The 23,301-nt window shown below is 55.4% G+C and overlaps 1 protein-coding gene across 8 annotated transcripts in view; it reads right to left on the reverse strand.

Annotated features, from left to right (window-relative positions):
• The window catches only part of Nfix (nuclear factor I X), a 94,451-nt gene that overhangs the window by 4,798 nt on the left and 66,352 nt on the right, over positions 1-23,301 (reverse strand). For 3 of the 8 annotated variants that reach the window (XM_075976705.1, XM_075976707.1, XM_075976706.1), the window contains exons 3-10: positions 16,190-16,252; positions 15,912-15,986; positions 15,337-15,457; positions 14,401-14,537; positions 11,749-11,871; positions 9,676-9,851; positions 4,272-4,419; positions 2,161-2,252 (exon numbers count right to left, since the gene is read on the reverse strand). In XM_075976705.1, coding sequence (XP_075832820.1) covers positions 2,161-2,252; positions 4,272-4,419; positions 9,676-9,851; positions 11,749-11,871; positions 14,401-14,537; positions 15,337-15,457; positions 15,912-15,986; positions 16,190-16,252 — 935 coding nt within the window. The remainder of the gene's footprint in view (positions 1-2,160; positions 2,253-4,271; positions 4,420-9,675; positions 9,852-11,748; positions 11,872-14,400; positions 14,538-15,336; positions 15,458-15,911; positions 15,987-16,189; positions 16,253-23,301) is intronic. The other 5 variants (XM_075976709.1, XM_075976711.1, XM_075976710.1 and 2 more) reach the window with 3 other exon arrangements.

The following is a 23,301-nucleotide window of genomic DNA, read 5'->3' on the forward strand; positions in this document are numbered from 1 at the left end:
AAGTCAGTCAGAGATCTGCGCTTCTAGCTCTGGTGTTCTCTGGGACCTAAGGGACAGCTAACATGGGCTCTTACACCACTGCTCCAGGCAAGGGAAGCTACCCCTCCTCTGCTTCCATGATAGACACATGGGACATGGGGCCATCATACCAAGGCCCAAACTCTCCCCTGGAAGTTTCTTGTACTACATAGCCTTATAGTCTCAAGAGTGGGGGATCCTCAGAGGATGAAGATTCCGGTTTCAGGCCTAGAATGGGGACTCAATAGTGTCTCCACACAGGCCGCAATTGCAGGGTCTACGATCAAGCCCAGGCTGCCTTTTCTGTTTACCCCCTCCCTGCTTCTCAAGCCAGGCCCCAAACTGATTAAAACTAAGTAAAAAGCACTATTTAGGGAATGATAAAATTGCTAAAATTTTCTTTTCTTCCCCCATTCTATTGTTCTGTCTCCATCTGGTGCTCCAAGGATCAGCTAAAGTCACTGGTTACTGTGGAAACCAGTCCTGATTGTCCCCCCTACAGCCGCCTGCCTGCCCCCAAGCCCAAGGGCTTCTGCTCCAGGGTGTCTAACTCCCCCCACACACACACACACCTGCCCGATCACGGGTCCTGGATCAGCTAGGATTCACTTCCTCACCTGCCATTGCAGGCAGTGAGGGAGAGAGAGAGACAAACCGTTTCCCCCGAACTTGCCTCAAACTCTGACTTGGCCTCAAAACGTCCAAGTAAAGTGAGCAGAGAAAGTGAAGAAAGCAAAACCGAGAGAGAGGGAAGGGCTCTCAGCAGCAGCAGAGCAAGCGCACTGCACTGTGGAGCAGGGGTAGCAGAGGGGGAGAGGGAGTGAGCAATGGAACCCTGCTCTTGGTGCCAGCCCAGAGCTGGGAGGGGAGGCCCGCCTGCTGTCCCTTCCTCTGGCACCCCCTCCCACCTTCTGCCAGCAGGGCTTTCTCGGCCTCCCTGGCACAGAGCAGAGGGGGCTGGCTCCAGACCCTGCCCAGAGCCATTGTTTTTCTTCTCAACACCCCCAAGTTCAAGTTCATCTGGGTGTTACATCATGTCTGGTTGCTCCTGGAAACCAGACGGGTCAGACGTGACTCTGGGGAAAGGGGGTGGGAGGCTGGAGGGGGTTGAAGTTCCCTTCTCCTCTCCTCCTCACCACTAGGGAGCTCTGAAGTTTGAAGTTTGGCTAAGTTGTGTGTGTGTGTGTCTGTGTTAAAGGAAAAGAAAGAAAGAAAAGACCCTTAAACCACACACAAAACTTCCATCTACCAACTTTCTCTGGACTGGGGCCTCAGCAGAGGCGGGGCAGGAGCCAGCAGAGGTGGCCCTGAGGCTCTGAGCAGGGGTGGATTTCCCAGGGCTGAGGAAGCCGGCAAGGAAGTGTTTTTATAAAACGTACAAAAAGAAGAATATTTGTGTGCTTTTTCTGAAAGCCCTGGCCCTCTGACGTTTCCCTGGCCTGTCCCTGAGGTGGGCCTTCCCTGTGTGCCAAGGGCCCTGGGTTCTGCCTGCTATTCTCACCCTCTCTAGACACAGGCACATGAGAGACATCCGTGTGTGCACATGCATTCTCCAGGCAGTCTGGGGCCTCACGCTGGAGGACAAGTTTGGCTTGTCTCCTTTGGGAAGTGGGGGTGGTGTCAGTGGGGACTGGGGGCTCCAGCAGCCTGACTTTCCTCCTAATGGGACTTATGAGGACTTAGAGGAGGGGCCTCCAGGACGGCAGCCAACCCTGCCCTTGATGCCAGTCTCTGGGCATGCAGCCCACCAGCCGTACTTTGTCCTTCTCCCACCTTCATTCAGCCCACCCAGTGCCAGGGAGACAGGGAAGGCTAAGGCCTCCTTGATCTGACCAGGGTAGGAGATCCAGGACACAGGGTTGCCTTCCTAGTCAGCGCTTCAGCCTTCCCTCTTTGCTTTTCCTGGATGGCCCAGAGGTCTCTAGCCTTGGGTTGCCTTTCCCAGGTCCAGGGTTGTCAGAGCTAATTATCCAATTAGCTGATTAGCTAGGGAGCCTGAGGCTGCCTAGGGAGGCTGCTCAGCTGGGCAGTAGCCTGGGCATGCAACTCATAAGGAACAGCCCTCCCCAGAACCCTGGCTTCTCTCTTCATCCCAAGATGTGCCCCCCTGTCTGCCCTCTCCTGCATCCGGGCATCTCCTACCTGAGACTGCTGTGGGATGTTCAGAAAGTTGCCGTCCCGGGGTCCGATGCTGACAAACCGGTTGGCAGAGGAGGCGCCTGTCGTTGCGAATGCTGTGGGGAGCAGGGGGTGAGGAGAGAGGGAAAGACCAGGTCAGGCTATGAGGCCCCCCCTGGGTACTGCCCCTCTGGGCGGCGGAGGAAGGGAGAGACTAGGTTAGATGTGCTGTAGGGTAAGCTGGCGGCGGGAAGGATGAGTGAGGATTACAGTGTGGGAGGCCAGGCTGCAGGCCCTTCCGCTCTCTGACCAGGAACGCACACATACCCTCCTGCCTCAGCCTGTCAAGGCTGGGCTGAGGAAGGGCCATTGAGGCTGCAGCTGAAGTCCCTTGGGCCTAGTTCTGTCCCCTACTGAGAACAGTTAGCACTGGGTTCGCCAGCGGAGACCCTAGTTTTTCTACTTTTAGAGGGGTAGTACAGACATGGGGGCTGGGAAGCCTTGACCAGCCTGTCTGGGCATGGCCGCTCATCCAGGTCACCTCTCAAGCCCCACAGTCTCACTGGGGGCTGTGCCACTTACCACCTTGGGCAGTCCCACTGATTGGCAAGTGGCTCAGGAACTCACAGGGGTCCAGTGGAGACCACGCCAGCAGGAGTGGTCACAAAAGACCCCGTGGCCTGGCTGCCTGGTGTGCGCTGTGGCAGAAAGGTCGAGTCCATGCTACTCTCTGCCCATCCGTGCCTCAGGCCAGGTGACAGAGAAAGAGGCCACAGAAAGAGCCCCAAAGCTCAGCCACCTGGGGGCAGCTGTCCAATGCCCCGGGGGACCAATGACCCCCACAGCCCTGAGCTCTTCTCTTCTGGGGTATTCAGCTGAACCTGACAGGTGGGAAGCAGTCCCCAGAGGAAAATAGAGTTTCACAGTTCACCTGGGACGCTCACTCCTGCTCTATGCCAGACACACCCAGGACATGCTCGCCAGATTCTGTCCCTTCTCCAGAAGTGAGCTCCAACCTGGCTCCCGCCCCCACTCTGCCCACCTCCAGTGACTGTGGTCATGTCTAATGGCATATGCAAATGAGGAGATGACATGGAGAGGGCAGGGAGGGGGAGAGAAGGAGAGACAGAGAGCGCGAACCGACAGGAGTGTTGACATGGGCCACCCTGCCACCCACGGCTGCAGTTCCAGCTCAGACGCCTGCCCACCCCTGTGCCAGCCTGAGACAGCGCGCCGCCCGCCTTCCGCCCCTCCTGTCCTTCACGTCGGGTCTAGCTGGGACCTCTCCACTTAGATATTTCTTCTCTTCCCTTTGGCACCATTTGTCATTGGATTAAAGGAAAGAAGGAAGGGAGAGAGAGGGTGGGAGGGAGGGAGGAAGGAAGAAAAAGAAAGATGAAGTAAGTTGGGGCCCAGTGCCCTCCCTTCTCTTTGGAACTTACAACCTGGGAAAGGAATTGAGGGGAAAGAAGGGAAGGGATAGGAGGATGGGAAGAGGGTATAAAAGGAAAAGAAAAAAAGAGGGACAACAAGAAATCAAATGGGAAACTGAGGGAAGAAGGGATTGGAAAAGTGCCTCCTGCATCTTCAGAGGCCCAAGGGCCAGATGGAGGTGAGGGGACAAGGCAAAAAGAGGATGGTGGTGGCGTCACCTTGTGGTTACATTTAATTTCTTTTCTTTCTTTTTTTTTTTTTTGGTGTGTGTAAGGGAACAACGAAACAACAACAACAAAAAAATTGAAAAACAAAACCAAAAAATCAAAAAAACAAAAAAACAAAAAACAAAAACAAAAGCAGCAATCAGGCATGAAGATGGCATGGCTGTGCCTCCCGCCCCCCCACCCGCGCCAGCACCCCCGGCCCAGTGCCCCACTGCACTCTCCCTCCCGCCCCCCAGGGGGGCCTGGGCCAGGGCCTGGCTGGGAGCAGTGGGCAGGGCTCATGGGGTGCTGGCTGGTGTAACTGAGGCCCAGGAGGCCATGGCCAGGGTTCAACCCTGCTCATCCTTTGGGAGGCTCTGAGGCGCTCTGGGGAGGGGCTTTGTTGGGAGGGGGCGCTCCTCTTTTTGCAGTGGAGACTGTGTAGATGGGCCAGGGATGCTGGGCGCTGTGGTTTCGGTTTCATCGTCCACTTACAAGGTGATGGAGGAGTCAAGGCGGCGCCGTCTGGGGCCGTGCTGGTGGTTTTGGAATCAGGCATAGGAAGGGGCACAGGTCTGGCCACTGGAGGCGGCGGCGGTAGCAAAAATGACCCCGGGACTTTGCCCTGGCCGCTACCGTTGGGCTGCGAACAACATAAATAGAGTGACGCATGAAGGCACATCACACACAGACACACGCTCCCCTGCGCGGCCGGCCACTTGCTCCTGAGAGCGGGAGCTCCCGATGGAAGATGCAGGAGTGGGAGGGAGGGTCCTTTCCTCTGGGCACAGGATGGAGGAGGTGTAAGGCCTCTATTTGGTCTCTTGGGCGTTTCTGTCTCTTTCTTTTTTTTCCTTTCTCTTTATGAAGTAGTGGGAAGGAAGAAGGGGGATGTCCGACGGGTGGTTCATCCTTCCTTCCTTTATTTCTTTTTGAGACGGGGTCTTAATGTGTAGCTCTGGCTGGCTTCAGACTCACCATGTAGACCAGACTGGTCTCAAAAGCACAGAGATCCACCTGCCTCTGCTTCCCAAGGGCTCCGTTTAAAGGCGTGAGCCACCGTACCCAGCTAATTTGTCAATTCTTATGCAAGATGTTCTAGGTACAGAAATGAACCACCCAGCAATGCGCACCACCAGGGCAGTCATGCCCCTGGAAGACCTGTCCTCATGGTGGGAAAGAGAAGCCAGCTCACCTCCAAGGTCCCAAAGGTACACACTCCCTCCATGGGCCTGGCTGGAGCTGGCAGACTACCCACAGGCTTGCCAACATCCACCCCATGGGCAGCCTGGCCCAGGAGGCCACCAGTACTGAGTCGCTCACCCTCCATTCTATCTCCAGCCGATCCTGTTCTCAGCCTGCTGGCCTTTTCTATAAAGATCAGCCAGTGAGGAAAATACGCCATTGGTGGCTCCAGCTTCTGTGCGGTTCTTCAAGAGTGATTCCCTGGATAACGCATGCCCTCGGGAACCAAGGACATTCTGCCACCAAGAGTCATTCCTTGTCCTTGGTGCCTCAACTTGTATTTCTCCTCCAGGCCTCATGCCTGATGGTGCCTGGGTCAGCTTCAAGGATTCAGAGAAAGTGCGCATGCACCACAGGCTCCCCAGCCACTGGCAGGCGCTGTATCCCTGGAGAGAACTGGAACACGCCTCCTGCTGCGTGGGAGGCAGCCCTCAATGCTGCCTGCAGCTCAGGTGCAGGGAGGCCTGGCCCCAGCTCTTCTTCTCCTACGGAGCAAACTTCAGCCTTTCTGGCCAACTAGGCACAAGTCCTAAGGAGGTCTTTCTCTCCCAGGCTGCCCTCAAACTGGCAATCCTCCTGCCTTGACATCCCGAGTGCTGGAATTATAAGCATGCTCCACTCACCTGACCAGTGCTTCTCCGACTATGGGAGGGTAAACCCCAGAATATCACCTGATGTCTCCAGCCAGCCATCAATCTGCCCTCACTCATCTCACTTAGTCGATGACAAGGAGACCGCAGGGGTCAGGGCATGGGGTCCCCTCTCTGCTCTGACAGTGAGTGGCTCAGCTCAGGGACCTGGGTGCCCAGCCATAGCCTAGACATTGCATCCATGCTGGGCCTGACCTTCCAACTACTCCCAAGGAACCGTTCTCACCTCAGGGCCATTCTGCTCCCCATCCCAGAAGATGCTGCAACATCCAGAGGTAGTTTTGAGGCCGAGAAGATGCTATTGGCATCAAGTGGGTACCTACAGATTCATATCCTACAGCACACAGACGAAGGCTCTCATCCTCCACTCAGAGCTAACAGCACTGTCTCTGGGAAACTCAGATGCAAAGGAAGCTTTGTTCTACCCATTCAACAGCTGAGTACAGTGAGGTTCTGTGCAGGGAAGCGGTTCATCCACAGTTACCTACTACACTGGCCATGCCTGGAGGCAGAGCCCGACCTGTCTGACCCCAGAGCCTTTGACTTGCACCCCAAGTGCAAGTTAGCTCAGATTTCTCACAAATGTTCCAAGGTGCACTCTCTCCAAGAGGCACTCAAGGTCTCCATCCCCACACCCCATCTTTTCTGCTAGGTATTTTCAATACTGAGCTCAGGCTGAGCGCAGACTTGCTTACCACAGAGTGCCCTGCCAGAAGCTCCTTCCTGCACCCCTCAAGGCCTGGTCTAAAAGCACCACACACCCACAAGGGGACCAGCCAGATTCTTTGAATCACCCTAGTCTTTAGCTGTCTTATACTTCTTGGACTCTGGGCCCTTTGTCAGGCATGGAAGCAGCTGTCCCCAGGCTCCAGCACACCAGCAGACTTAGGCAGCACTCAAGTCCGACAACCCAAGTGGGCTGTGCCGTCCTTTCTGCTTCAGCTCGTCTCCGTCCATCTTTATGTGGGTTCCTGGGATCAAACCTAGGTCATCAGACTGTGGCACTGTCAACTCTCCATGATGGCTGGACATCTGATCCTCCTGCCTCCACCTCCCAAATGCCAGGGTTAGAGGCCTGCCCTGCCGTGAGCAGCTCCTGCTCTGCTCCAGTTACACCTGGCCCAGGGCTCTGGTTTTTCTCCTCACCAGCCTCTTTCCCTAAGGACCTGCCCAATCTGACACACCGTTCCTCTGCAGGGTTCCTGCACACCCGAGGCCGATGGTTGAGAAGCATCTGATCAAACAACCTGTGGCTGTCCGGCACTCCTATCTGTGCCCGGAGTAGGATCTTCTGTGCTAAGTACCCTTTTAGAGAGCAATTACGTGGATCTAGGCAGCGTGAGGACCAAAGAGCAGGTTTTCCGGCTCTGCGGGGGTGCCACTGAGAGCCAAGCAGTAGCCTCTCCCCTCATACCCATGGCCTGTCTGGCTCCCATCCCGTTTTTCCCTCGGACAGGAAATAGAACAGTCTCATAGATCACAGCCTCATAGTTTCTCTCTGGGCTCTGAGCAGCTAGGACACAGCACGGAGACCTCTGTCTCCTGCAAGTGTCTAAAAGGACAGCCCCACCTGAATGTGGCTAGTCACAACTTTCCTAATGATACAAGACAAGGTGTTAAGACATCAAAGTCTGTGGCTCTGAGGCAGGGGCCGAAAGGAGTATACACGCTGGCCCAGAGGCAGGGCAGAAAGGAGTATACACACTGGCTCAGAGGCAGGGCAGAAAGGAGTATACACGCTGGCCCAGAGGCAGGGCAGAAAGGAGTATACACACTGGCCCAGAGGCAGGGCAGAAAGGAGTATACACGCTGGCCCAGCACATCACTTGCCCCTTACAGATGGTGCCATTCCTGCCTCCCTGAGTCGAGTCATTACCCCGCTGAGCCAGCACCTTCGCCACGTCCATTTGGCTGCCCCTTCGCTACCCCTCAAATACTGCTAGCCAAAACCATTCCTCCTGCTGAGGGGTATCACTTTAAGTGCTGTCTCCCTGTGATCTTCAAAACAAGTGCCCTAGACTAGGGTGAATGGGTAAAATATTGGGGTGCCTGGGAGCCTTCGGTAATGGTCTGTAATTTTCCCTACATGGCTAAAACACTGGTCTGTAACCTGGGATTCATGAGGTGCTCAGGAGGGCGCTCCTTCAGGCTCCAGGTCGATTGTTCCTAAAGTGGGGTGCTCTGGCCAGAATTCTAGGAGCAGGAACCAGGGAAACACTTGGATTCTCAGGCTCCACCTCTGCAGAAACAAGTGGAATCTGAGGCCTCTGGGTCACTCTACATACACTAATCTGAGGACGCGCTTCTGTGACGCTTCTGTGACGGCCGGCCAGGAGGAGCCCAGCACAGCCTCTGTTCCCCAATAAAGCAGCCTCTTCTCCAGCATGAGTGCATCTCTCCTCTGCAGCCCCATGGGCCCCTGCAGCAGGCTTTTCTCTTAGCTGCAGGTCACAGAGGAAGCCCTGAGAGGATTCCCTACTCCCTGCTGTTAGTTACTCTCAGCAAGGTGTCTACTTACATCTCTGTCTGCAGTCTCATGGAATAAGTACCTGTCTTGAGAAAATAACTCTAAGCAAAGTGAGTGTTCTCTGTTACACATGTTAGGTCACAGATGAAGCTCAGCACCAGCCCTCAGGAGACAGGAGCCAACTGATCGGTCCTTCAGTCACCTGGGGTAAGAGATGGCTCTTTGCATTGGCCCCTAGGTCCTGCTCATCCGGACTCCAAGCCTGGTGAAAAGGCAAGCTGGTCAGCATCCCTCTGGAGTCTGTTCTATCTCTGAAGTGGTAAACAGGGGTCAGTTCTACCCTTCCGTCCCCCTAAGATATGCAGTGTTTAACCAGGAGGGCCACCAATGTGCTAAGGAGCTGGAGAATCGGTAAGAGAAGCCCTTGTGGGATAAAGTAGGGAAGAGAATGAGGACAGCAGAAGGGTGGGGATGGGGGAGCAAGTCAGAGCAAACAGGACCAGATCCAGGATGGACAGAGAGTCCAGCCCAGTCACACTCCAAAACCGGCAAACACCCGTTCTTCCCAGAGCGAGGGCCGCTGCTGCTCCTCTCGGACTGCCTCTCCCAACCTGATTTCTAAGCTCTTTGAACACCCTCCTGCTGACTTCTCACAGCCAGGCTACCCACACTGATTGAGAGAGAGGCTGGGAGTCTTCATGCTGCTGGCCGCAAGGCTCTCCAGAGGTCTGGACCACCATATCCCATCTCATGACCCTTGGAGACTGAGCATGTCCCACCAGCATCTCTGGCGTGTTATCATCCAGGCCCTGGGGCTGGCTAACAGAAAAGGAACCCACAACCCACAGGGCCCTCTGCCCCACAGCGCCGTGGATCTGCAGGGCTCTGCTCTAGAGTCACAGCAGTGCGGGAGCCCTGAGGTAAGAGTCCTGGCGCAGGATCTTCACACAGGCCTCACGTGGCGCCCACTGAGAGTGGGAGATAGATCTGACGCCCATGACTAGGAAGGAGAACGTAGTCCTGGCATCAGTTAGGTGGAGGCCAGGCAGGGATAGCTCCCGCAGAGTCTGGGGCAGTCTCCCGCCACAGAGGAGAAACAGCCCAAACATCAACAGTAATGAGCCAGACAAACTCAAATCCACAATCTGTCAAATCCTTGACCCCGTAGATTTTAGAAAGGTAGGGGTCCAAGGCCTATATTGAATGGACCAATTATAGGCTCATTCCTGCTGGGAACCAAGGGTCAACAGAAAGGGCGAGGAGCCCCTAAAGGGAGGGTTGGGTGGCTACTCACCTCTCCAGTCCCTATCAGACAGACCCTAAGACAATACTCAGACCCAGGCCCCAAGCCCACTAAAATTGCTCACAAGGTAGAGTCTATGGGCTCTTTGCTACTCCAGCTCCATGTATGCTCCTGACTTTTGTCCCTCTTCTCATGAGCCCTTAGACAGACAGACAGAAAGACAATCGGACTAACGGACGACGGACGGACACAGACATATGATGCTATGAGGCCTCCTGTGCCCTCTGGACTCACCTGTCCAGTGGCCTGACCCGAGCCGTCAGAGCACACAAACTGCACAAACTCCTTCAGCGAGTCCTGCCCATGGTGGTGGTGGTAGCGGATGGTTGGGTGTGTAAAATACGGGCTCGACTGCTGGATGATGGACGTGGAGGGGAAGTGCAGGGCTGATGCTGTGGCCCGGGGGCTCCCTGTGTGCACAGAGGCGAGAGAGAGGAAAGGTTGTAAGGTAGCCACATGGGAAAGAAAGATGGGGTGGCGGACGGATTGAGGGTCCCGAGGCAGAATGGGGCAGAAGCACTGTGTCCGGCACAAAAATCCTCAGTCATCTAAATAAAAAAGAAACACTTAAATGCAATAAATAAATAAAAAAAAGCACTGGCAGACTACTACCTGAGGGAGGGCCAGCTGCTTGCTTCTATAAATAATGCCTGACTGGAGCTGGGGGGTGGTGGTAGTTGAGGCAGGTGGGTAGCGTGCTACAAGTGCCGGGTTCGGTGTTATCAGCTTAAAACTGCCAGGAAGTTGTTTCTCTGGTTTGTTTGTTTGTGTTTGTTTGTTGAGGTGGGGTTTCTTGTAGCTGGACTTGATGACCTTGAGCTTCTGACCCGGCCTGGACGGCAGGCCTGTGTGTGTCTGGCTCCCTTTTTTCTCTCTTGTTTTGGTTGCTCAGTTTTCTTTTGTTTCAGTCCTGAGCACAGAACCCAGGGGTCCACGTTAGTCAAGCTCTCTGCCATATTTTCTGCTTAGACAGAGTCACACAGCCTCCAATCCTTAATCCTCCTGCCTCAGCCTCCTGTGTGCTGGGATTTCAGGTGTTGGCCTTATCCTATGTTTTGCAACTGCTTCCTTTTTTTTTTTTTTTTTTTAGGAATAATGCATTAATACATTACTTATCTTGAGGACTGAGTTTTTAGCATCCTTGACATTTTTTTTCTTGCATCCTTGGCAGACAGCTCATTTGCCCTGCCCTAGATGTGAGCCCGCCTGAAGGGCAGAGAGCAGGATACCATGGCCACACGGACAGGCCCTGCCTGTGCAGGCTGGGCACCTAGCACATAGACAACTCCACAAGGGTAAGTGGGATCCGCAGGCCTCCTGCACGTGTTGGCCCCAACGCTGTGCTGTGCGCTCACAGTTCCCACCCCTGCGCAGGCCTCCTCGCTTCCCCGCGTTCTCCCCCTCCCGTCTGTTTCCAATCAGCTCAGTCTTGCTCTCGGTTTCATTAGGGGGCTGAGGAAACTTGGCTTCTCGCTGGAGTTCATAAAAATGGAGTGGAGCCTGCCTCCCTCCTGCTGCCGGCACAAGGCCTGGGCTCCCTGCCCCCATCTCGTGGCCACCACACCCTGCCCCAGTGCTGGCTGCCTCTGGGCTCTAAGCCAGGAGGCCCCAAGGAGGAAGCTGGGAGGTAAACCTCCCTGTTGTGTCCTACAGGAGAGAAGAGAGGAATGGCGGACCAAGGCCGTGTGCAAACAAAAGCCAGGCCTTTGCTGCCAGATGGGTGCTGAGGGAGCAGAGTAGCAAGCAGGGCACAGCCAGGTTCTCTGGAGGAGTGTTCCCGCCTGGCCCCACCCTTGGGAAGATTCAGCATCTTCTCAGGGCCTGACGAGATGTACCCTCAAAGCAACAAGACAGTCCTTTCCATGGCCCATCCCTTTTGCTTCTGGGGAAGGTAGGGAAGCCCAGAGTAGGTGCCAGTTTGCCCTAGGACAGACACCAGGAGCCTGGACTGCTGAGCGTGCTCTTTCTAAGCCGCAGAGGAGCAATTTGGCTCAACTACTTGCTGGTAGGGGAGGTGGAGGCTGCATGCAGCTCCCAGTGAGCATGTGCAAAACATGCACCCGACACAGACTTACACAGCCAGAGTTAGCGTGTGCGAGGAAATCTAGGAACCAACCGAGCAGGCAAGCCTGGTTCTCAGAAGTACGTGGCCGGTCACAGGCCACCCCACTGCTGTGCCATGACTCCGCTCAGGGAGCCCAGATCTGTCGCTTAGAGTGAGCCCTGGCCCCTACTGTACCTGGCCAGCTGCCCCTTGCTGTGGCTGCCTCCCGCAGTGTCCCCTGAAGCCCCGCCTCCATCTCTCACCTGGTCTGACTCCAGCAAGCACAGGCAGCGGGTGGTGGGTGAAAGCCATGCGTGGGGAACTGCCCTGAGAGGAGAGGGCGCTGCAGAAGTCCAGCTTTCCTGACTTCTTTAGAGAAGCAGGGCCTACGGGGAGGAAGCAGCAACACGCAGGTTTAGCTGGCTGGGGTGGGAAGCCAGCAAAGCAGCCCGCTCCTTCTCTCCCCAGCAGCCCTTCCTCCACCTCGGGCCCTGCTCTGCTCCTTCTGTGGCCTGACCTCAGGGGTGCGATCTGGCTATGGTTGCTTCTGAAACAGGAAAACGAGGCCCCTGGTGACACGGAGGCATATGCTGGACAAGCGTGGCAAGGAAGGCATCCTGTTCCCTGGCAGCTGGCACAGGAGTACAGTGGGTGCAAGACCAGCATCTAGCAAGGGATGCACGAGGAGCCCACAGGAGCTAGGTGGTGAGCCAGGGGTGGTAGACAATGAAGGGGGCCAGAGGGACAAGGGTGGGACCTGGGACAAGGTGACCGAGTCCTAGTATACTCTAGCCTGAAGAGGAAGAGAAGGGAAAAGGAAAGCAGAGTTAGAGGCTCCAGAGGGTGCAACATCCACCATGAGAACAAAGACAGGGGCCGGAGAGCTGGGAGGATCCTGGGGACGAGTCGGAGGTCAGGAACTGCCCAGGCTCAGAGAGTGGGGTTCTTCTCTGCCCTGGTGCCAAAGGCAAAGGTGGCATCCAGCCAGAGACAGGGCCACAAAAAAAAAGACCCTGTTTGGGCTCTGCCTCTAAAGAGTCAGAGACTGCAAGCCAGTGCCATCCCTGTCCAGTATGTACAGCATCCAAGTAACAGGTTGGCAAGCAGGGTTCCCAGGGGCACATTCTTTTGGTATCTCTCTGTCCTGGGTTGAGCTTTGACGCCATGTCCAGGCTGACCAGGCAAGGTGGAGGTGAGGCAGATCTTGAGCTGCCATCTTTGAGGGAAAAATCTCGTAGGTTGTGATGGGAATGAGGAGCTGCAGAGCAGAAAACCAGAGTCTCAACCACGGTGGGGTGGGGGCGAGCTCCCAGCGACCAGCAGAGGTGTTATCTGGCAGCAGCTGTGTGCCACCTGATAGCTGGCATGGTGAGGAGGGGGGAGTGCCCCACCAGCTGTGCACAGCTGTCCCTGCTGCTGCACAGCGCCTACCCAGCTGTTCCCATCCTGCAGCTGGGCTGCTTAATTGGCGATTTGTCGCAGCCCAGGGAAACAACGACAAGTTGGGGGGTAAGGGATCCTGGGGGTGCAGTGCACAACAGGGCTGCCGGAAGCAACAGAAATGGCAGGCAGTACAGCAGACAGAGAGCAAAGGCTGCAGAAGCCTGGCGAGGAGGGTCCTGAGAACGCGGACAGTCACTGGCAATCAGCAGGTCATCAAGATACCCTAGCAGCAATCCCTGTAGATGTCACCTGCCCAAGGCCAGGCGTGGCTGGGGTCTGAGATATGGCAGTCTCCAGTTTCCCAACTCCCTCTTTATCAGTGGGGAACCTCCAGAGAATCCCCTGGGGGGGGTCACAATGACCCAGGCCCTGGCTGTCACAGGGAGGCGGGGACCTCCAGGTCATGCTGGGGTGCCTTTCCACGAAGCTCTAGAGAGGATCAAGTCCATTCCCTCAGCCCAAGCCCAGGAGGTAAGCTTTGCTGTCTTTGCATGGGAACCAGAGTCAATGCCAGGGTCTGCCCTGGCTCCCTCAGCCGGGTCTCTCTCTGCCAGACAGGTTGCCATCAGATCAGACCCTGGTTCAAACAATGAAACCCAGTCCTTAGCCCTATCCAGAGTGTCCCCAGCTCCACTTAGAGCAGGCAAGTTCTCTGTACACTGCGCAAAAGCAGGTCCCAAGGCCTCAAGGACACCCTCTGGGCTTCTAGGCTGCCCACACTAGCAACCTGCATTGGAGCAGCCCATGGCTGGACTCAACAGGAAGTCAACGCAGTGAGGACTGGGAAGGTCTGGGCTGCTTCCTTCGGAATCTCTGCTCTCTGCTAGCTTCCCGAGACAGCTCTGCCCTTTCACTCTCAATTCTGAGCGTCTTTGTAAAGCTGGGCCCCAAGGCAGGGCTAGCCACCTCAAATCTGTCTTCCTGAGGGCATCTGGCAATGTCTGGGGACATTTATAGTTGTCCAAATAGGGTGGCCGGATGCGGTGATGCAGCCTGCAATCCCAACACCCTGGAGGTGGGGACGGGGCAGTCAGCATTTGAAGCCAGCCTGGCTATCACACAGCTAGGCCCTGTCTCGAAACAGAAACAACCCACTGAAGAAGGGGTAGATGCTGGCTGCTGGCATCTAGTGGTGGAGTCGGGAAGGCTGCTGAGCACCTGATACCAGGGCAGCCCATGCCTCAGAGAGCCAGAGTCCTCAAATACAACCCTGGGCCCAGGTGGGGAACCACAAGGCTGGCCAGGTCTTTAGAGGCAAGGGGTCTATGAAAAAGAGACCGTGCCTTAAATAAATGGCACTATAGACTTGATAACCCTCTGCTCTGCCCACTATGCCTACAAGCTAGCTCTCACCCCACTCCCCTCCTTCGGCATGGCCTGCCACCCTCAGGACTGAGAGTCTGTAAGTGCCACCTGACAAAAGAGAGCCTACGGAAGCCCAGGCTGCTATGTCGCGACGATCACCGCCATACCTGCATCCACGTCATTGGGCCATCCACTAGACTGGCTGCTGCCAGCTGCTGGGGAGCGGCCTGTCCCAGGATAGAACACATCATCAACCGGACTCTCCATCTCGCTGTCATCGATGGACTTGGGGCGTTTGGTGGTGCTGAGGAGGAAGAGAGCCAAGTGGGCCAAAGTCCAAGGAGAGTCCAAGCAGACACCAGGGACGAGGCTCAGGTTCTGTATGCTGGGGAGTGGCAGCCCACAGAAGCACTCCAGTTCCTGGGGTAGAACACCTTCAGATCTGCTCTCCCTCGGGTTACTAGAGGGCCCACCAGAGAACAGGCAAAACTGTCATCTGCCTTCTATGCCCCAGCCACTGTTTCCTATCAGCTGTGCCATGAACCTTAGTCACAAGAATATTGTAGGCCAACCGTGGGAGCCCACATCTGTAACCCTAGCAATCAGAAGGGTTTGCAAAACTCAGGAGATTTGCAGTCAATTCCAGACCAGCTCAGTGAACTTGTCTCAAAAACTCAAAAATAAATAAATAGTAGAAAATATTCTAATGCAAGATTAAAAACAAACAGCAAACACTTGAGAGATGGGTCAGCATTAAGAGTGGTCCCCACTCCCCTAAAAGGGTCCAAAAGACTTCTAGTCTCTAAAGTCCTTGGTGGGGATCATCCTGACAACTTGTCCCAGTCTGACTGAGAGGGAGGTTTCCTGGAGTCTCCTCCCACCAGCTTTGTCTGGGCTCAAATGCCATCTCTACAAGACAGGCCTTCTCTGAGCCTCACTTCCAGGCAGAGCCATGCCTTGTTGTGGGCTATGTCCCATGAAGAAGCGCTCCATGGATGGCTGAGCATGGTGACACGTGGTGGAAGTACTCCATCCCAGATGCAGAGCTGCTGCAGCCATAGGGAGGTGGTCAGGAAGGTGAGGAGGCCACTGTCCTGGCTTACCTGGTGGAAGGAGGGGAGGTGATGGACCGCCGTCCCAGGGTCACTTGGTTTATGTTGTAGTAACTGGGGCTCTCCAGGTCTGCCAGTGAGAAGTTGGGCCCTGATGCGGTTGCAACAGGAGCTGGGAAGACAGAGAGATTGGTGAGGCCGGAATACGGTGTTGTAGACCCTAGGGGCCAGTTAGAGTGCCATGAACCATTTCCCAGAAGCCCAGGAAGACCTCACTGTAATGTCTATGCTGCTGGGAAGACCCCTTTTCCTGTGGGATTTCCTGGGTAGGCTGTAAGGGAAGCACCATTGGTTGTGGGTCGTCCCTGCCCTCCCCCCCAGCAGAGGTTAGAGACATGATTCTCTGGACAACTGCTTCTCCCATCTCAGGGTCAAATGGGCAGAGAGTTCCTAAGATGTCACCAACATAACCCTGTGAAATCTGAAAACCCCTGTGCCCTAGTCCTGATCCCTGGCCCTGACAGGACACGACTTATCCTAAGATGTCACCGACATAACCCTGTGAAATCTGAAAACCCCCTCTGTGCCCGAGTCCTGGTCCCTGGCCCTGACAGGACACGACTTACTCTGTGACACTCTCACCAGCTCTGTCACATTCCAGACCCCGGAAGTCACAAAGCAGTCCTGGAAACTTAAGTGCCCTGAAGAAAGAAAATGGCTGGTTAGTGGAGCTGGAGAGGGATGAAATGCCGATCCATTTCCCCCAAGTTCTTCCCTGCTTGACTCCATCCCTCAGGTGTCCCCCAAAAGGGGCAAACACCAGGGGAAGCCTCCCTCCTTGGATGACAGCCCAAGTCACTGGATAGCTGAGTGAAGGGGAAGGAGAATGGGGCGGGGCACTGACCGTTGGGCAGTGGTTTGATGTCCGCATCTCCTTGCTGGTTTGAACTATCTGATTGTCCGGATTCTGCAGAGAAACAAGAGGGGGAAATAATCAGGAGCAAAGTTACATACAACCACTAGCCCAGCACCCAGTCTCCAGCCTTGGACACCCATCCCAGGCAACAGACCCCTTCACTCAGGCTCCAGGGCTAGCCTTGGACACCCATCCCAGACAACAGACCCCTTCACCCAGGCTCCAGAACTAGCCCAGGGAAACAGGGGAGAGGGAAGACAGTGTGTACTTTACTCCCAACATTTGGACTGGATTGGTCAGTGAGGCAGGGGGAGGGGCATCCTGGGCAGGGTATGCCGTGGCATCTCTGGCCTCTGCCTACTAGATGCCAATAGCACCTTAGTTGTGACGACCCAAACTACCCCCAGAAACTGTTTAGTAAGCAATCCCTGAGGGTTAGAGTCGCCATGGGCAGGTAGCCCTGATCAAGAGTCAGAAGTCAGGAGGGCACCAAGGGAAGAAGCCAGTACCAGGCACTGTCCCTAACAAGGCAGACCCCGGGGATCTCCCTCTCCCACAGGGGTATTCCCATCCCTAAGTTCACTAATGAATGCTGTTCCTGTGGGCTTGTGCCCCCTCCATCTCACCTTTATGCTTACAAAGCAATGCCTGGCAACCCGGAGGGGGAGGTGTGCCCTGCTGCCACCCATTCTGTGCCAGCCTGTCTGGGTTGTCTCATGCCCCATTGCCACAGCTGCTCAGAGGGAGCCCTGAGACAAGGGCCTATTGTGTGGAGGAAGCTCACAGAGGGCTGGGGGCAGGGTGGAGTGTGTGTGTGAATATTTTGCAGAGCTTGAGAAAGCCCCCCACTCTCGCCCCCCAGGTCCTCCAAAGCTTTGTCTGTGCCAGGGGCAAGATGGGGACCTCCAGAATGCCTGCCTGGGCATGACAGCTGGTGAGAGGGTGGGGGTGCTGGGGTAGGTTGTAGGGCACTTGGTGAAGACTCAGCTATTCATAAGGACCATAGAGGTGGCATCTGACACTGGGCTCTGGTTCTGGCCATGGCTTTGCTGGGCTCCTTGCAGTGGTCCAGCCACCCCAAATCCACCCACAGCTCCATGTGCATCTTGCTGTCTCCCAGGAAGATTTGATGGGCCCTGCTCGTCTGTGGCTGGGAGCATTGCCAGGCTCCTGGCTACTTCGTGGCATGATGGGTAGAAGGCTATCATATTTTGGGGTCTGCTATCCCTTTCTTTCATCTCGTTCAATTATTTCCTCTCTCTCGTCAGTACTGGGGACTGAATTTAGGGCTTCATGCACACACGGCCCGAGCTCTGCCACTAAGTTACAGCATCAGCCCTTCAATATTTTCATAATCCCAAAAGTAATAGTACATCTTGCTATGAATGAAGAGAGTGGAGGTTACTAGGAAGGCACCCACAAACCTCCCTCTCCAGTTTGAGGTGTTCCTCCTCCATGTCTTGGTGGATCACCTCTTTGTTCGGCATTCTCTGCTATGGAGGGGGCCTAGGGCCTTCTCCTCCAATCACGGACTGCATCTTGGGATCTCATTGTACCCTGGCATCATACCGTGTGGATTTTCTTCTCGCTCTCTGGATCTCTGGGTTTGATTCGAGTCCAAGCAGAAGCCAAGGGGTCTAGGTGGCAGGTGGCCTATGCTAGAGCCTGCCTTTCTGAAACCCACCGTGAAGCTGCCTCAAGGTGCAGCTAAGGAAGGGCACGGCCTCAAGACTGGCATACAGAGTCCATCAAAGGAGTGTGACACATGCTCTGTAGACTGCATGGATCCCGCCCATCCTGGGACCCACACAGCCCAAAAGACCTCCAGACCTGGGTCAGTTGGAGGGGGCTCAGAGTCCACCCCCTAGGAGTGCAACAGGCCCACTGCAAAAGGCCAAGGAAAGAGGGAGAGCTGCGTGCCTGTGAGTGTGCGCATGGGTGTGTACATACCCAGCCAAGGGACAGAAAGAGCAGAGAATGTGACAGAGAGATGGAGGTGCGCCAGTGACTCAGGCAGAGACAAACGGGGCTCCAGGAGAGTGCGACAGACAGGAAATCCTCTTAAACCAGGACACTTCCCCGAAGGGTGCTGCTGTTATTACTATTAGTTCATATTAAAGGAGCAAGCAGGAGAGGCTGGGGAGGACGAGGCCGGCTGCCACGCGCCACCAGGCGTGGCTCTGGGCGCTGCTGGCAGCCATTTTAGACCTTGGCAGCCATCTTATGGCTGGCGGCCCTAGCCAGCATTGCCACAATGCCGCCACCACCAGCCCCCAACACACTCAGCTCAGCTCCAGGACAAAAGGCAGAAACACTGGGAAGTCTGGACCTAGGCTCACAGGCAGAGGAACCAGCTCTACGATGAGGGCAGCTGCAGCCAGGGTCTTGCAGGTCTGTACTAACCTCAGCTTTTACGATCCCTGCCTGTGCCATGAAAGGGCAGGGAGGATAACACCGGCACTCTGGCAACGCCGCAGCTTTGCTGAAAGGCAGCAGACACCCTGACTACCATGTCTAGGCCCGAGGACCTAATGGTTCAGCGAGAATGGACCCCTGCCCAACACGGCTAAGGGTATCTCGGAAGTAAGGGAGATTAATTCCCTGTCAGCTCAGAGCACATCCTGAGTAGACACGAGATGGGGTTGGCAGTGAATCAGACAGGTCACTGGGTCCTCAGTGGTCAGGCTCTGGGGCCAGCCAAAGGACATCTTGCCATCCAGAGATGGGAGCCAGAGGCCAGCTTTTCCATGTGGCGGCTCTCTGGACTGCCTTGAAACAAGGCCTGTGCCTGTTTTGGATACCCCTAGGGACTGGCAGCTGGGCCCGGGGCAGTATGCCACGAAGTGTCCAGGCACCTTGACCCGTCTTCTGCCTGGGACTCTTGGGGGAGGTTATAACCTGGGATTCAGTACCAAGAGGAGGAAAGCCCCTTTGCAACAGCCCGTCCCCTGGCCCCGCCTCATAGCTGCTTGGCTTTTATCTGGCAGAATGGGGCTTATCAGAGCCACCAGCTGAACAAACACACAAATCCACGGTTAGTGAGAAAAAATACTCAGCCTGAACTCTTTATCTCCTGTTCACAGGCCTTGCACACTGCCCACTGCCAAAAGCACAGGAGGGAACCTGAGGCTGTGCAGTGGGGGCCGAGTTCTCTGCTCTAGAGGCGGAGGGTGGCCTTCCCAACTCTGGCCTTGCCTCGTCTGCCTCTTCGCCTCAGCCACCTCCCTTCCTCCCTCGTTGTCCCGGGCCCACTGCCACTCTTCTCTAGGAGCTCCTGCCAGTGGGTAGACATTAGTGAGCTCCTGCCCACACAGAACCCCCTCCAGTGTCTGCTTTCTCGCTGGGGACAATGGGCCAGCTGGTGGCCTGTGGAACAGCAGAGGGACAGAGATGGTACTGGCTCACACAAGACAGGCAGGTGCTGCTTCAGCTCCTATCCCGTCCTGCCTGGTCCACACTGGACGCTGTGGCCAAGTCCCCTGGGGGCTTTTCTTGCTTCAGCCTCTTCAACCTGGCTGCCATGGAAGCGAGGGCTACAGCTCTGGTCTCAGTGTCAGGGCAGTCAGGCCCAGGCTGAGAAAAGGAAAAAAAGCTCCTCCCTGCACCCACTTTACAGAGCCTGGGGCTCCTGCCACTTCCTTCAGAAAAGGAACCAGGACAAAGCCTTCACCACCTACCCTGGACCCAACCCAAGACAATTCAATGGTCTTCTAAGTCCTAGAGCTGAAGAACAATACTTTGCTCTGGGCTCTAACGTGTCTCCCACTCTGCCCTCAGAATGCAAATACCTGAAAACCAAGCCCTGCCCACGTTTGACGGATGCCCTGGATGGGCAGGTAATTTGTGCCCTGCTCGCCTGGGCCAGGTTTGGAGAGAGCTCACAGTTCATTCTGAGTCCTGCTGGGTGGTTATGGATCAGGCCACTGGTGACACGCAGTGCACAGTTCTTGTCTCTAAGGCTGCTCATACAAGCTGCATCTCTGAGGCAGAGACCACTCCTGCTCACGGTCCTGGCTACTCTGCAGGGTTTCTGGAAGGGAGGCAGGGCTATGAAGGAGCAGGTAAGGTGACAAGTTTGGATTAACTGGGCATGAACCCAAGAGGGTTTCTCAGATGGGCCTCGGCAGCAAATTCTTACCTGCTGACCACAGGTCATCCTGTCCCCTATTGTAATAGCTCAGAGACCTCCATGTAACCGACAGTGGCCAGGATGGGCCCCTCCTTTCCCACATGCTCCTTAATGTCTCTTGGGATAGACAAAAAGCTGCCCATAAAGCTGCCCTTCTCATGGCACCTTAGCTCCACCCTCTCAGCCCCTGAGCCTTAACTGTGATTTTGGCTTTCTTTCTTTCTTCTTTCTTTCTTTCTTTCTTTCTTTCTTTCTTTCTTTCTTTCTTTCATTCGTTCCCCACTCCCCATCATTCTCTCTCTCTGGCTCTGTACTTCTTTGCAATTCCCTTTCTTCCTCACTTCTGTCTGCTTGCACACGCGTGCATGTGTGTGTCTGAGAAGACTGTCTCTTAAGCAGAATTCTTGAGGGCAGGCTCTCATAGTCAGAACCCAGCATTGCCCAAAACCCTGATGTATATGTGTGTGTATATATATCCCCTTCCACAGACAAGAATGTATTTATGGCTCCTAGCAAGTGAGGGAGGAATTCCTGCTCACTATAGCCAACACTCCATGGCTCCCACGCGAAACAAGCTCATTCTGCAAGGGGGCAGCTGCGTGTAGCTCGCTGGCCAGCTGCCTCCATGGACTTCACCCAACATATTCTTTAGGGGCCAGGAGGGGTGCACAGACCGGCCTCAGCTCTACTCTAAGAGTATACCTAGGTATGTGGATACACTCAAATGAGCACACTTGCTATACCCCCAGTCACGCATGTCACCTGCAGATGCCACCAGCCCCTTCTTATTGTCAAAAAAAGGTGGAATAAGATGGAACGCCCAGAGTCACAGAAAGGAACACCTTGACTATGCAAACCGTTGGTCCAGAAGCAGGCAGGGGTATGATTCCAGATCCTATTCCTGCCCTCCCCAGTACTGCATCTCATCTGCCTGCCTCTCCCCCCTCCTCTGTGATTCCGGAGTGTCCAGGACACAGGAAACCCAATCTCAAGGAGAGCCAGAGGCCCAGCCTGCAGCAATCAGGGCTGCAGAATGTGGCTATTGTGCCTCCTGAAACCCAAGTCAGAGAATCTGAGACACCCTGAGGAGGGGGCCGCAATAGATGGGGGCTGGGGAAAGGGTCACAAAGGGGTTCTCCCTGTCTCAGCAAACAGGACACTGGGGACCTGGACTGAGGAAGTCCTTGAGAGTGCAGGGCAGCCAGAGGGCAGAGGAAGGTGGGGCTGGGCAGACAAGGAGCTTCTCAGGTCCCCATCTCCTTTCTGATATTCCTCACCTGTCCCCAAGCTAGAATAAGCACATAACCCAGAGCTGCCCAGGGGCTGGGACTTCCCTCCTGTCACCTCTGGACTTTCAGTTTAGACGCAGGAGCCTGACCAGGAGCCACAGGCCTGGAGCTGTGTAGGTAAAGAGGACATGTTCTGTCTCTACTAACCTTGCTATCCTCTCTTCATCACCTCAGCTCACAGACCTAAAAGGGCTCTCTGGCTTCGATCTGAGTGAGCTGCCAGGGGAGTATGGGGTGCACCAGGGGGAACTAAAGACATAATCACAGCAGGATAGGTCTACCTGTAAGCTGAGGCACAGGGAAAGAGGTGGATGCCCAGATAGGTGGGCACGGGAAAGGGACATGTTACCCTGTGCACCACCTCTCCCTACCTCGCTGGAGCAGAGCCGGCAGCAGGAAGAACATTGGCACACCTTCCTTCCCAAGTCATGGCCAGGCTCTAAGAACCTCAAGTCCTCGATGGGGAGAAGGCTGTCTCCTGCAGCTCTTGATTACATCCCCCGCCCAAGTTGTGAAAATAGAATCCTACCAGAAACCCTCCGGGCACCAAGACTTCCCACCTTCACATAAGGAGAATGGTGTTCTTAAACTCATGAGTTCTTCTAGAAGACAAGAGTGAGATTTTTATCTCCCTCTACCTCCATGACCGTCTGGCCTTCCAGGGAAGTCTTCTTCTGGCATGGGCTGCCAGATGTGCCCTGCCAGGTGTCTGCCCACTGCCAGGAGGCCTAGCGAGAACTGGAGATGGGCACTGAGCAGTGTGACAAGCGAGACGAACTGGCAATGGCACTGGGTGCTCAGGGACAACAGGCTGAGAGGCCAGCAGAGGAGAGGAAGGACACAAACAGAAGCGTCCAGTCCTCACTGGGCTCTCGCAAAGGCACCCAAGCCTTAGCAAAACTGGAAACACGGGTAGGCCTACGTGTAGACCCAGCAGCTCAGAGACCAGGCACGAATAAGCAGACCCAGGGTTTGCTAGGCAGCTATAGTGGTTGGAGGTCTCGGAGGCTCCACAGGCAGGGAACTCCACCAGAACAAAATTCCCATCAGAGGTAGCAGGTAGGCAACAGTACAGACACTCCCGAAAGAGCAGGTAAGATGCTCAGATGAGGAGAGGCAGGGCCACCTGGCCCAGGCTTGCCTCCCCTTCCCGAGTCCGAAGCTGCCCAGGAAGGAACCGCTGGTCTGGACTGCAGGAGAACTGTGTGGTACTCTACAGATCTGGAGGCCCTGGCTTCCAGACAAAGGGGACATCTATGCAAAGGGAGGCAGAAGGCAGGCAGGCGGCAACGACACGGACAGATCCGTGTTCCAGAACCTCCCAGTCCAGTGGCCTTGGCAGAGTTCACAGTGGCTCCTTGGCTGTAAGCAAAGGTGACACCTGCCCACTGGGTTCCTGGACGAGGAGCAGTGGGAAACATGGACAAGGGCCCCTGGCCCAAAGCCTGGCTCTGAGCCTAGCTCTCTAAACACTGGCTAGCCCTAAGTCTGGTTGTCATTTTTCTTCATCTCCACTTACAGAAATGCTACCCCCACTAGGCTCTGCTCAGATGCCACTTCAGCTCACTGGTGACATACTAAGTACGTCTGAGACTGTAGTTTTTGGCCCCAGAGGCCCCAGCAGTGAGCAGCAGAGCCTGGCTCGTTACCGTCTGTAGATAGCAGCAGAGGGGTTTCTCAGC

This window comes from Microtus pennsylvanicus, chromosome 6, assembly GCF_037038515.1.
Source record: "Microtus pennsylvanicus isolate mMicPen1 chromosome 6, mMicPen1.hap1, whole genome shotgun sequence".
Taxonomy (NCBI): Eukaryota; Metazoa; Chordata; class Mammalia; order Rodentia; family Cricetidae; genus Microtus; species Microtus pennsylvanicus.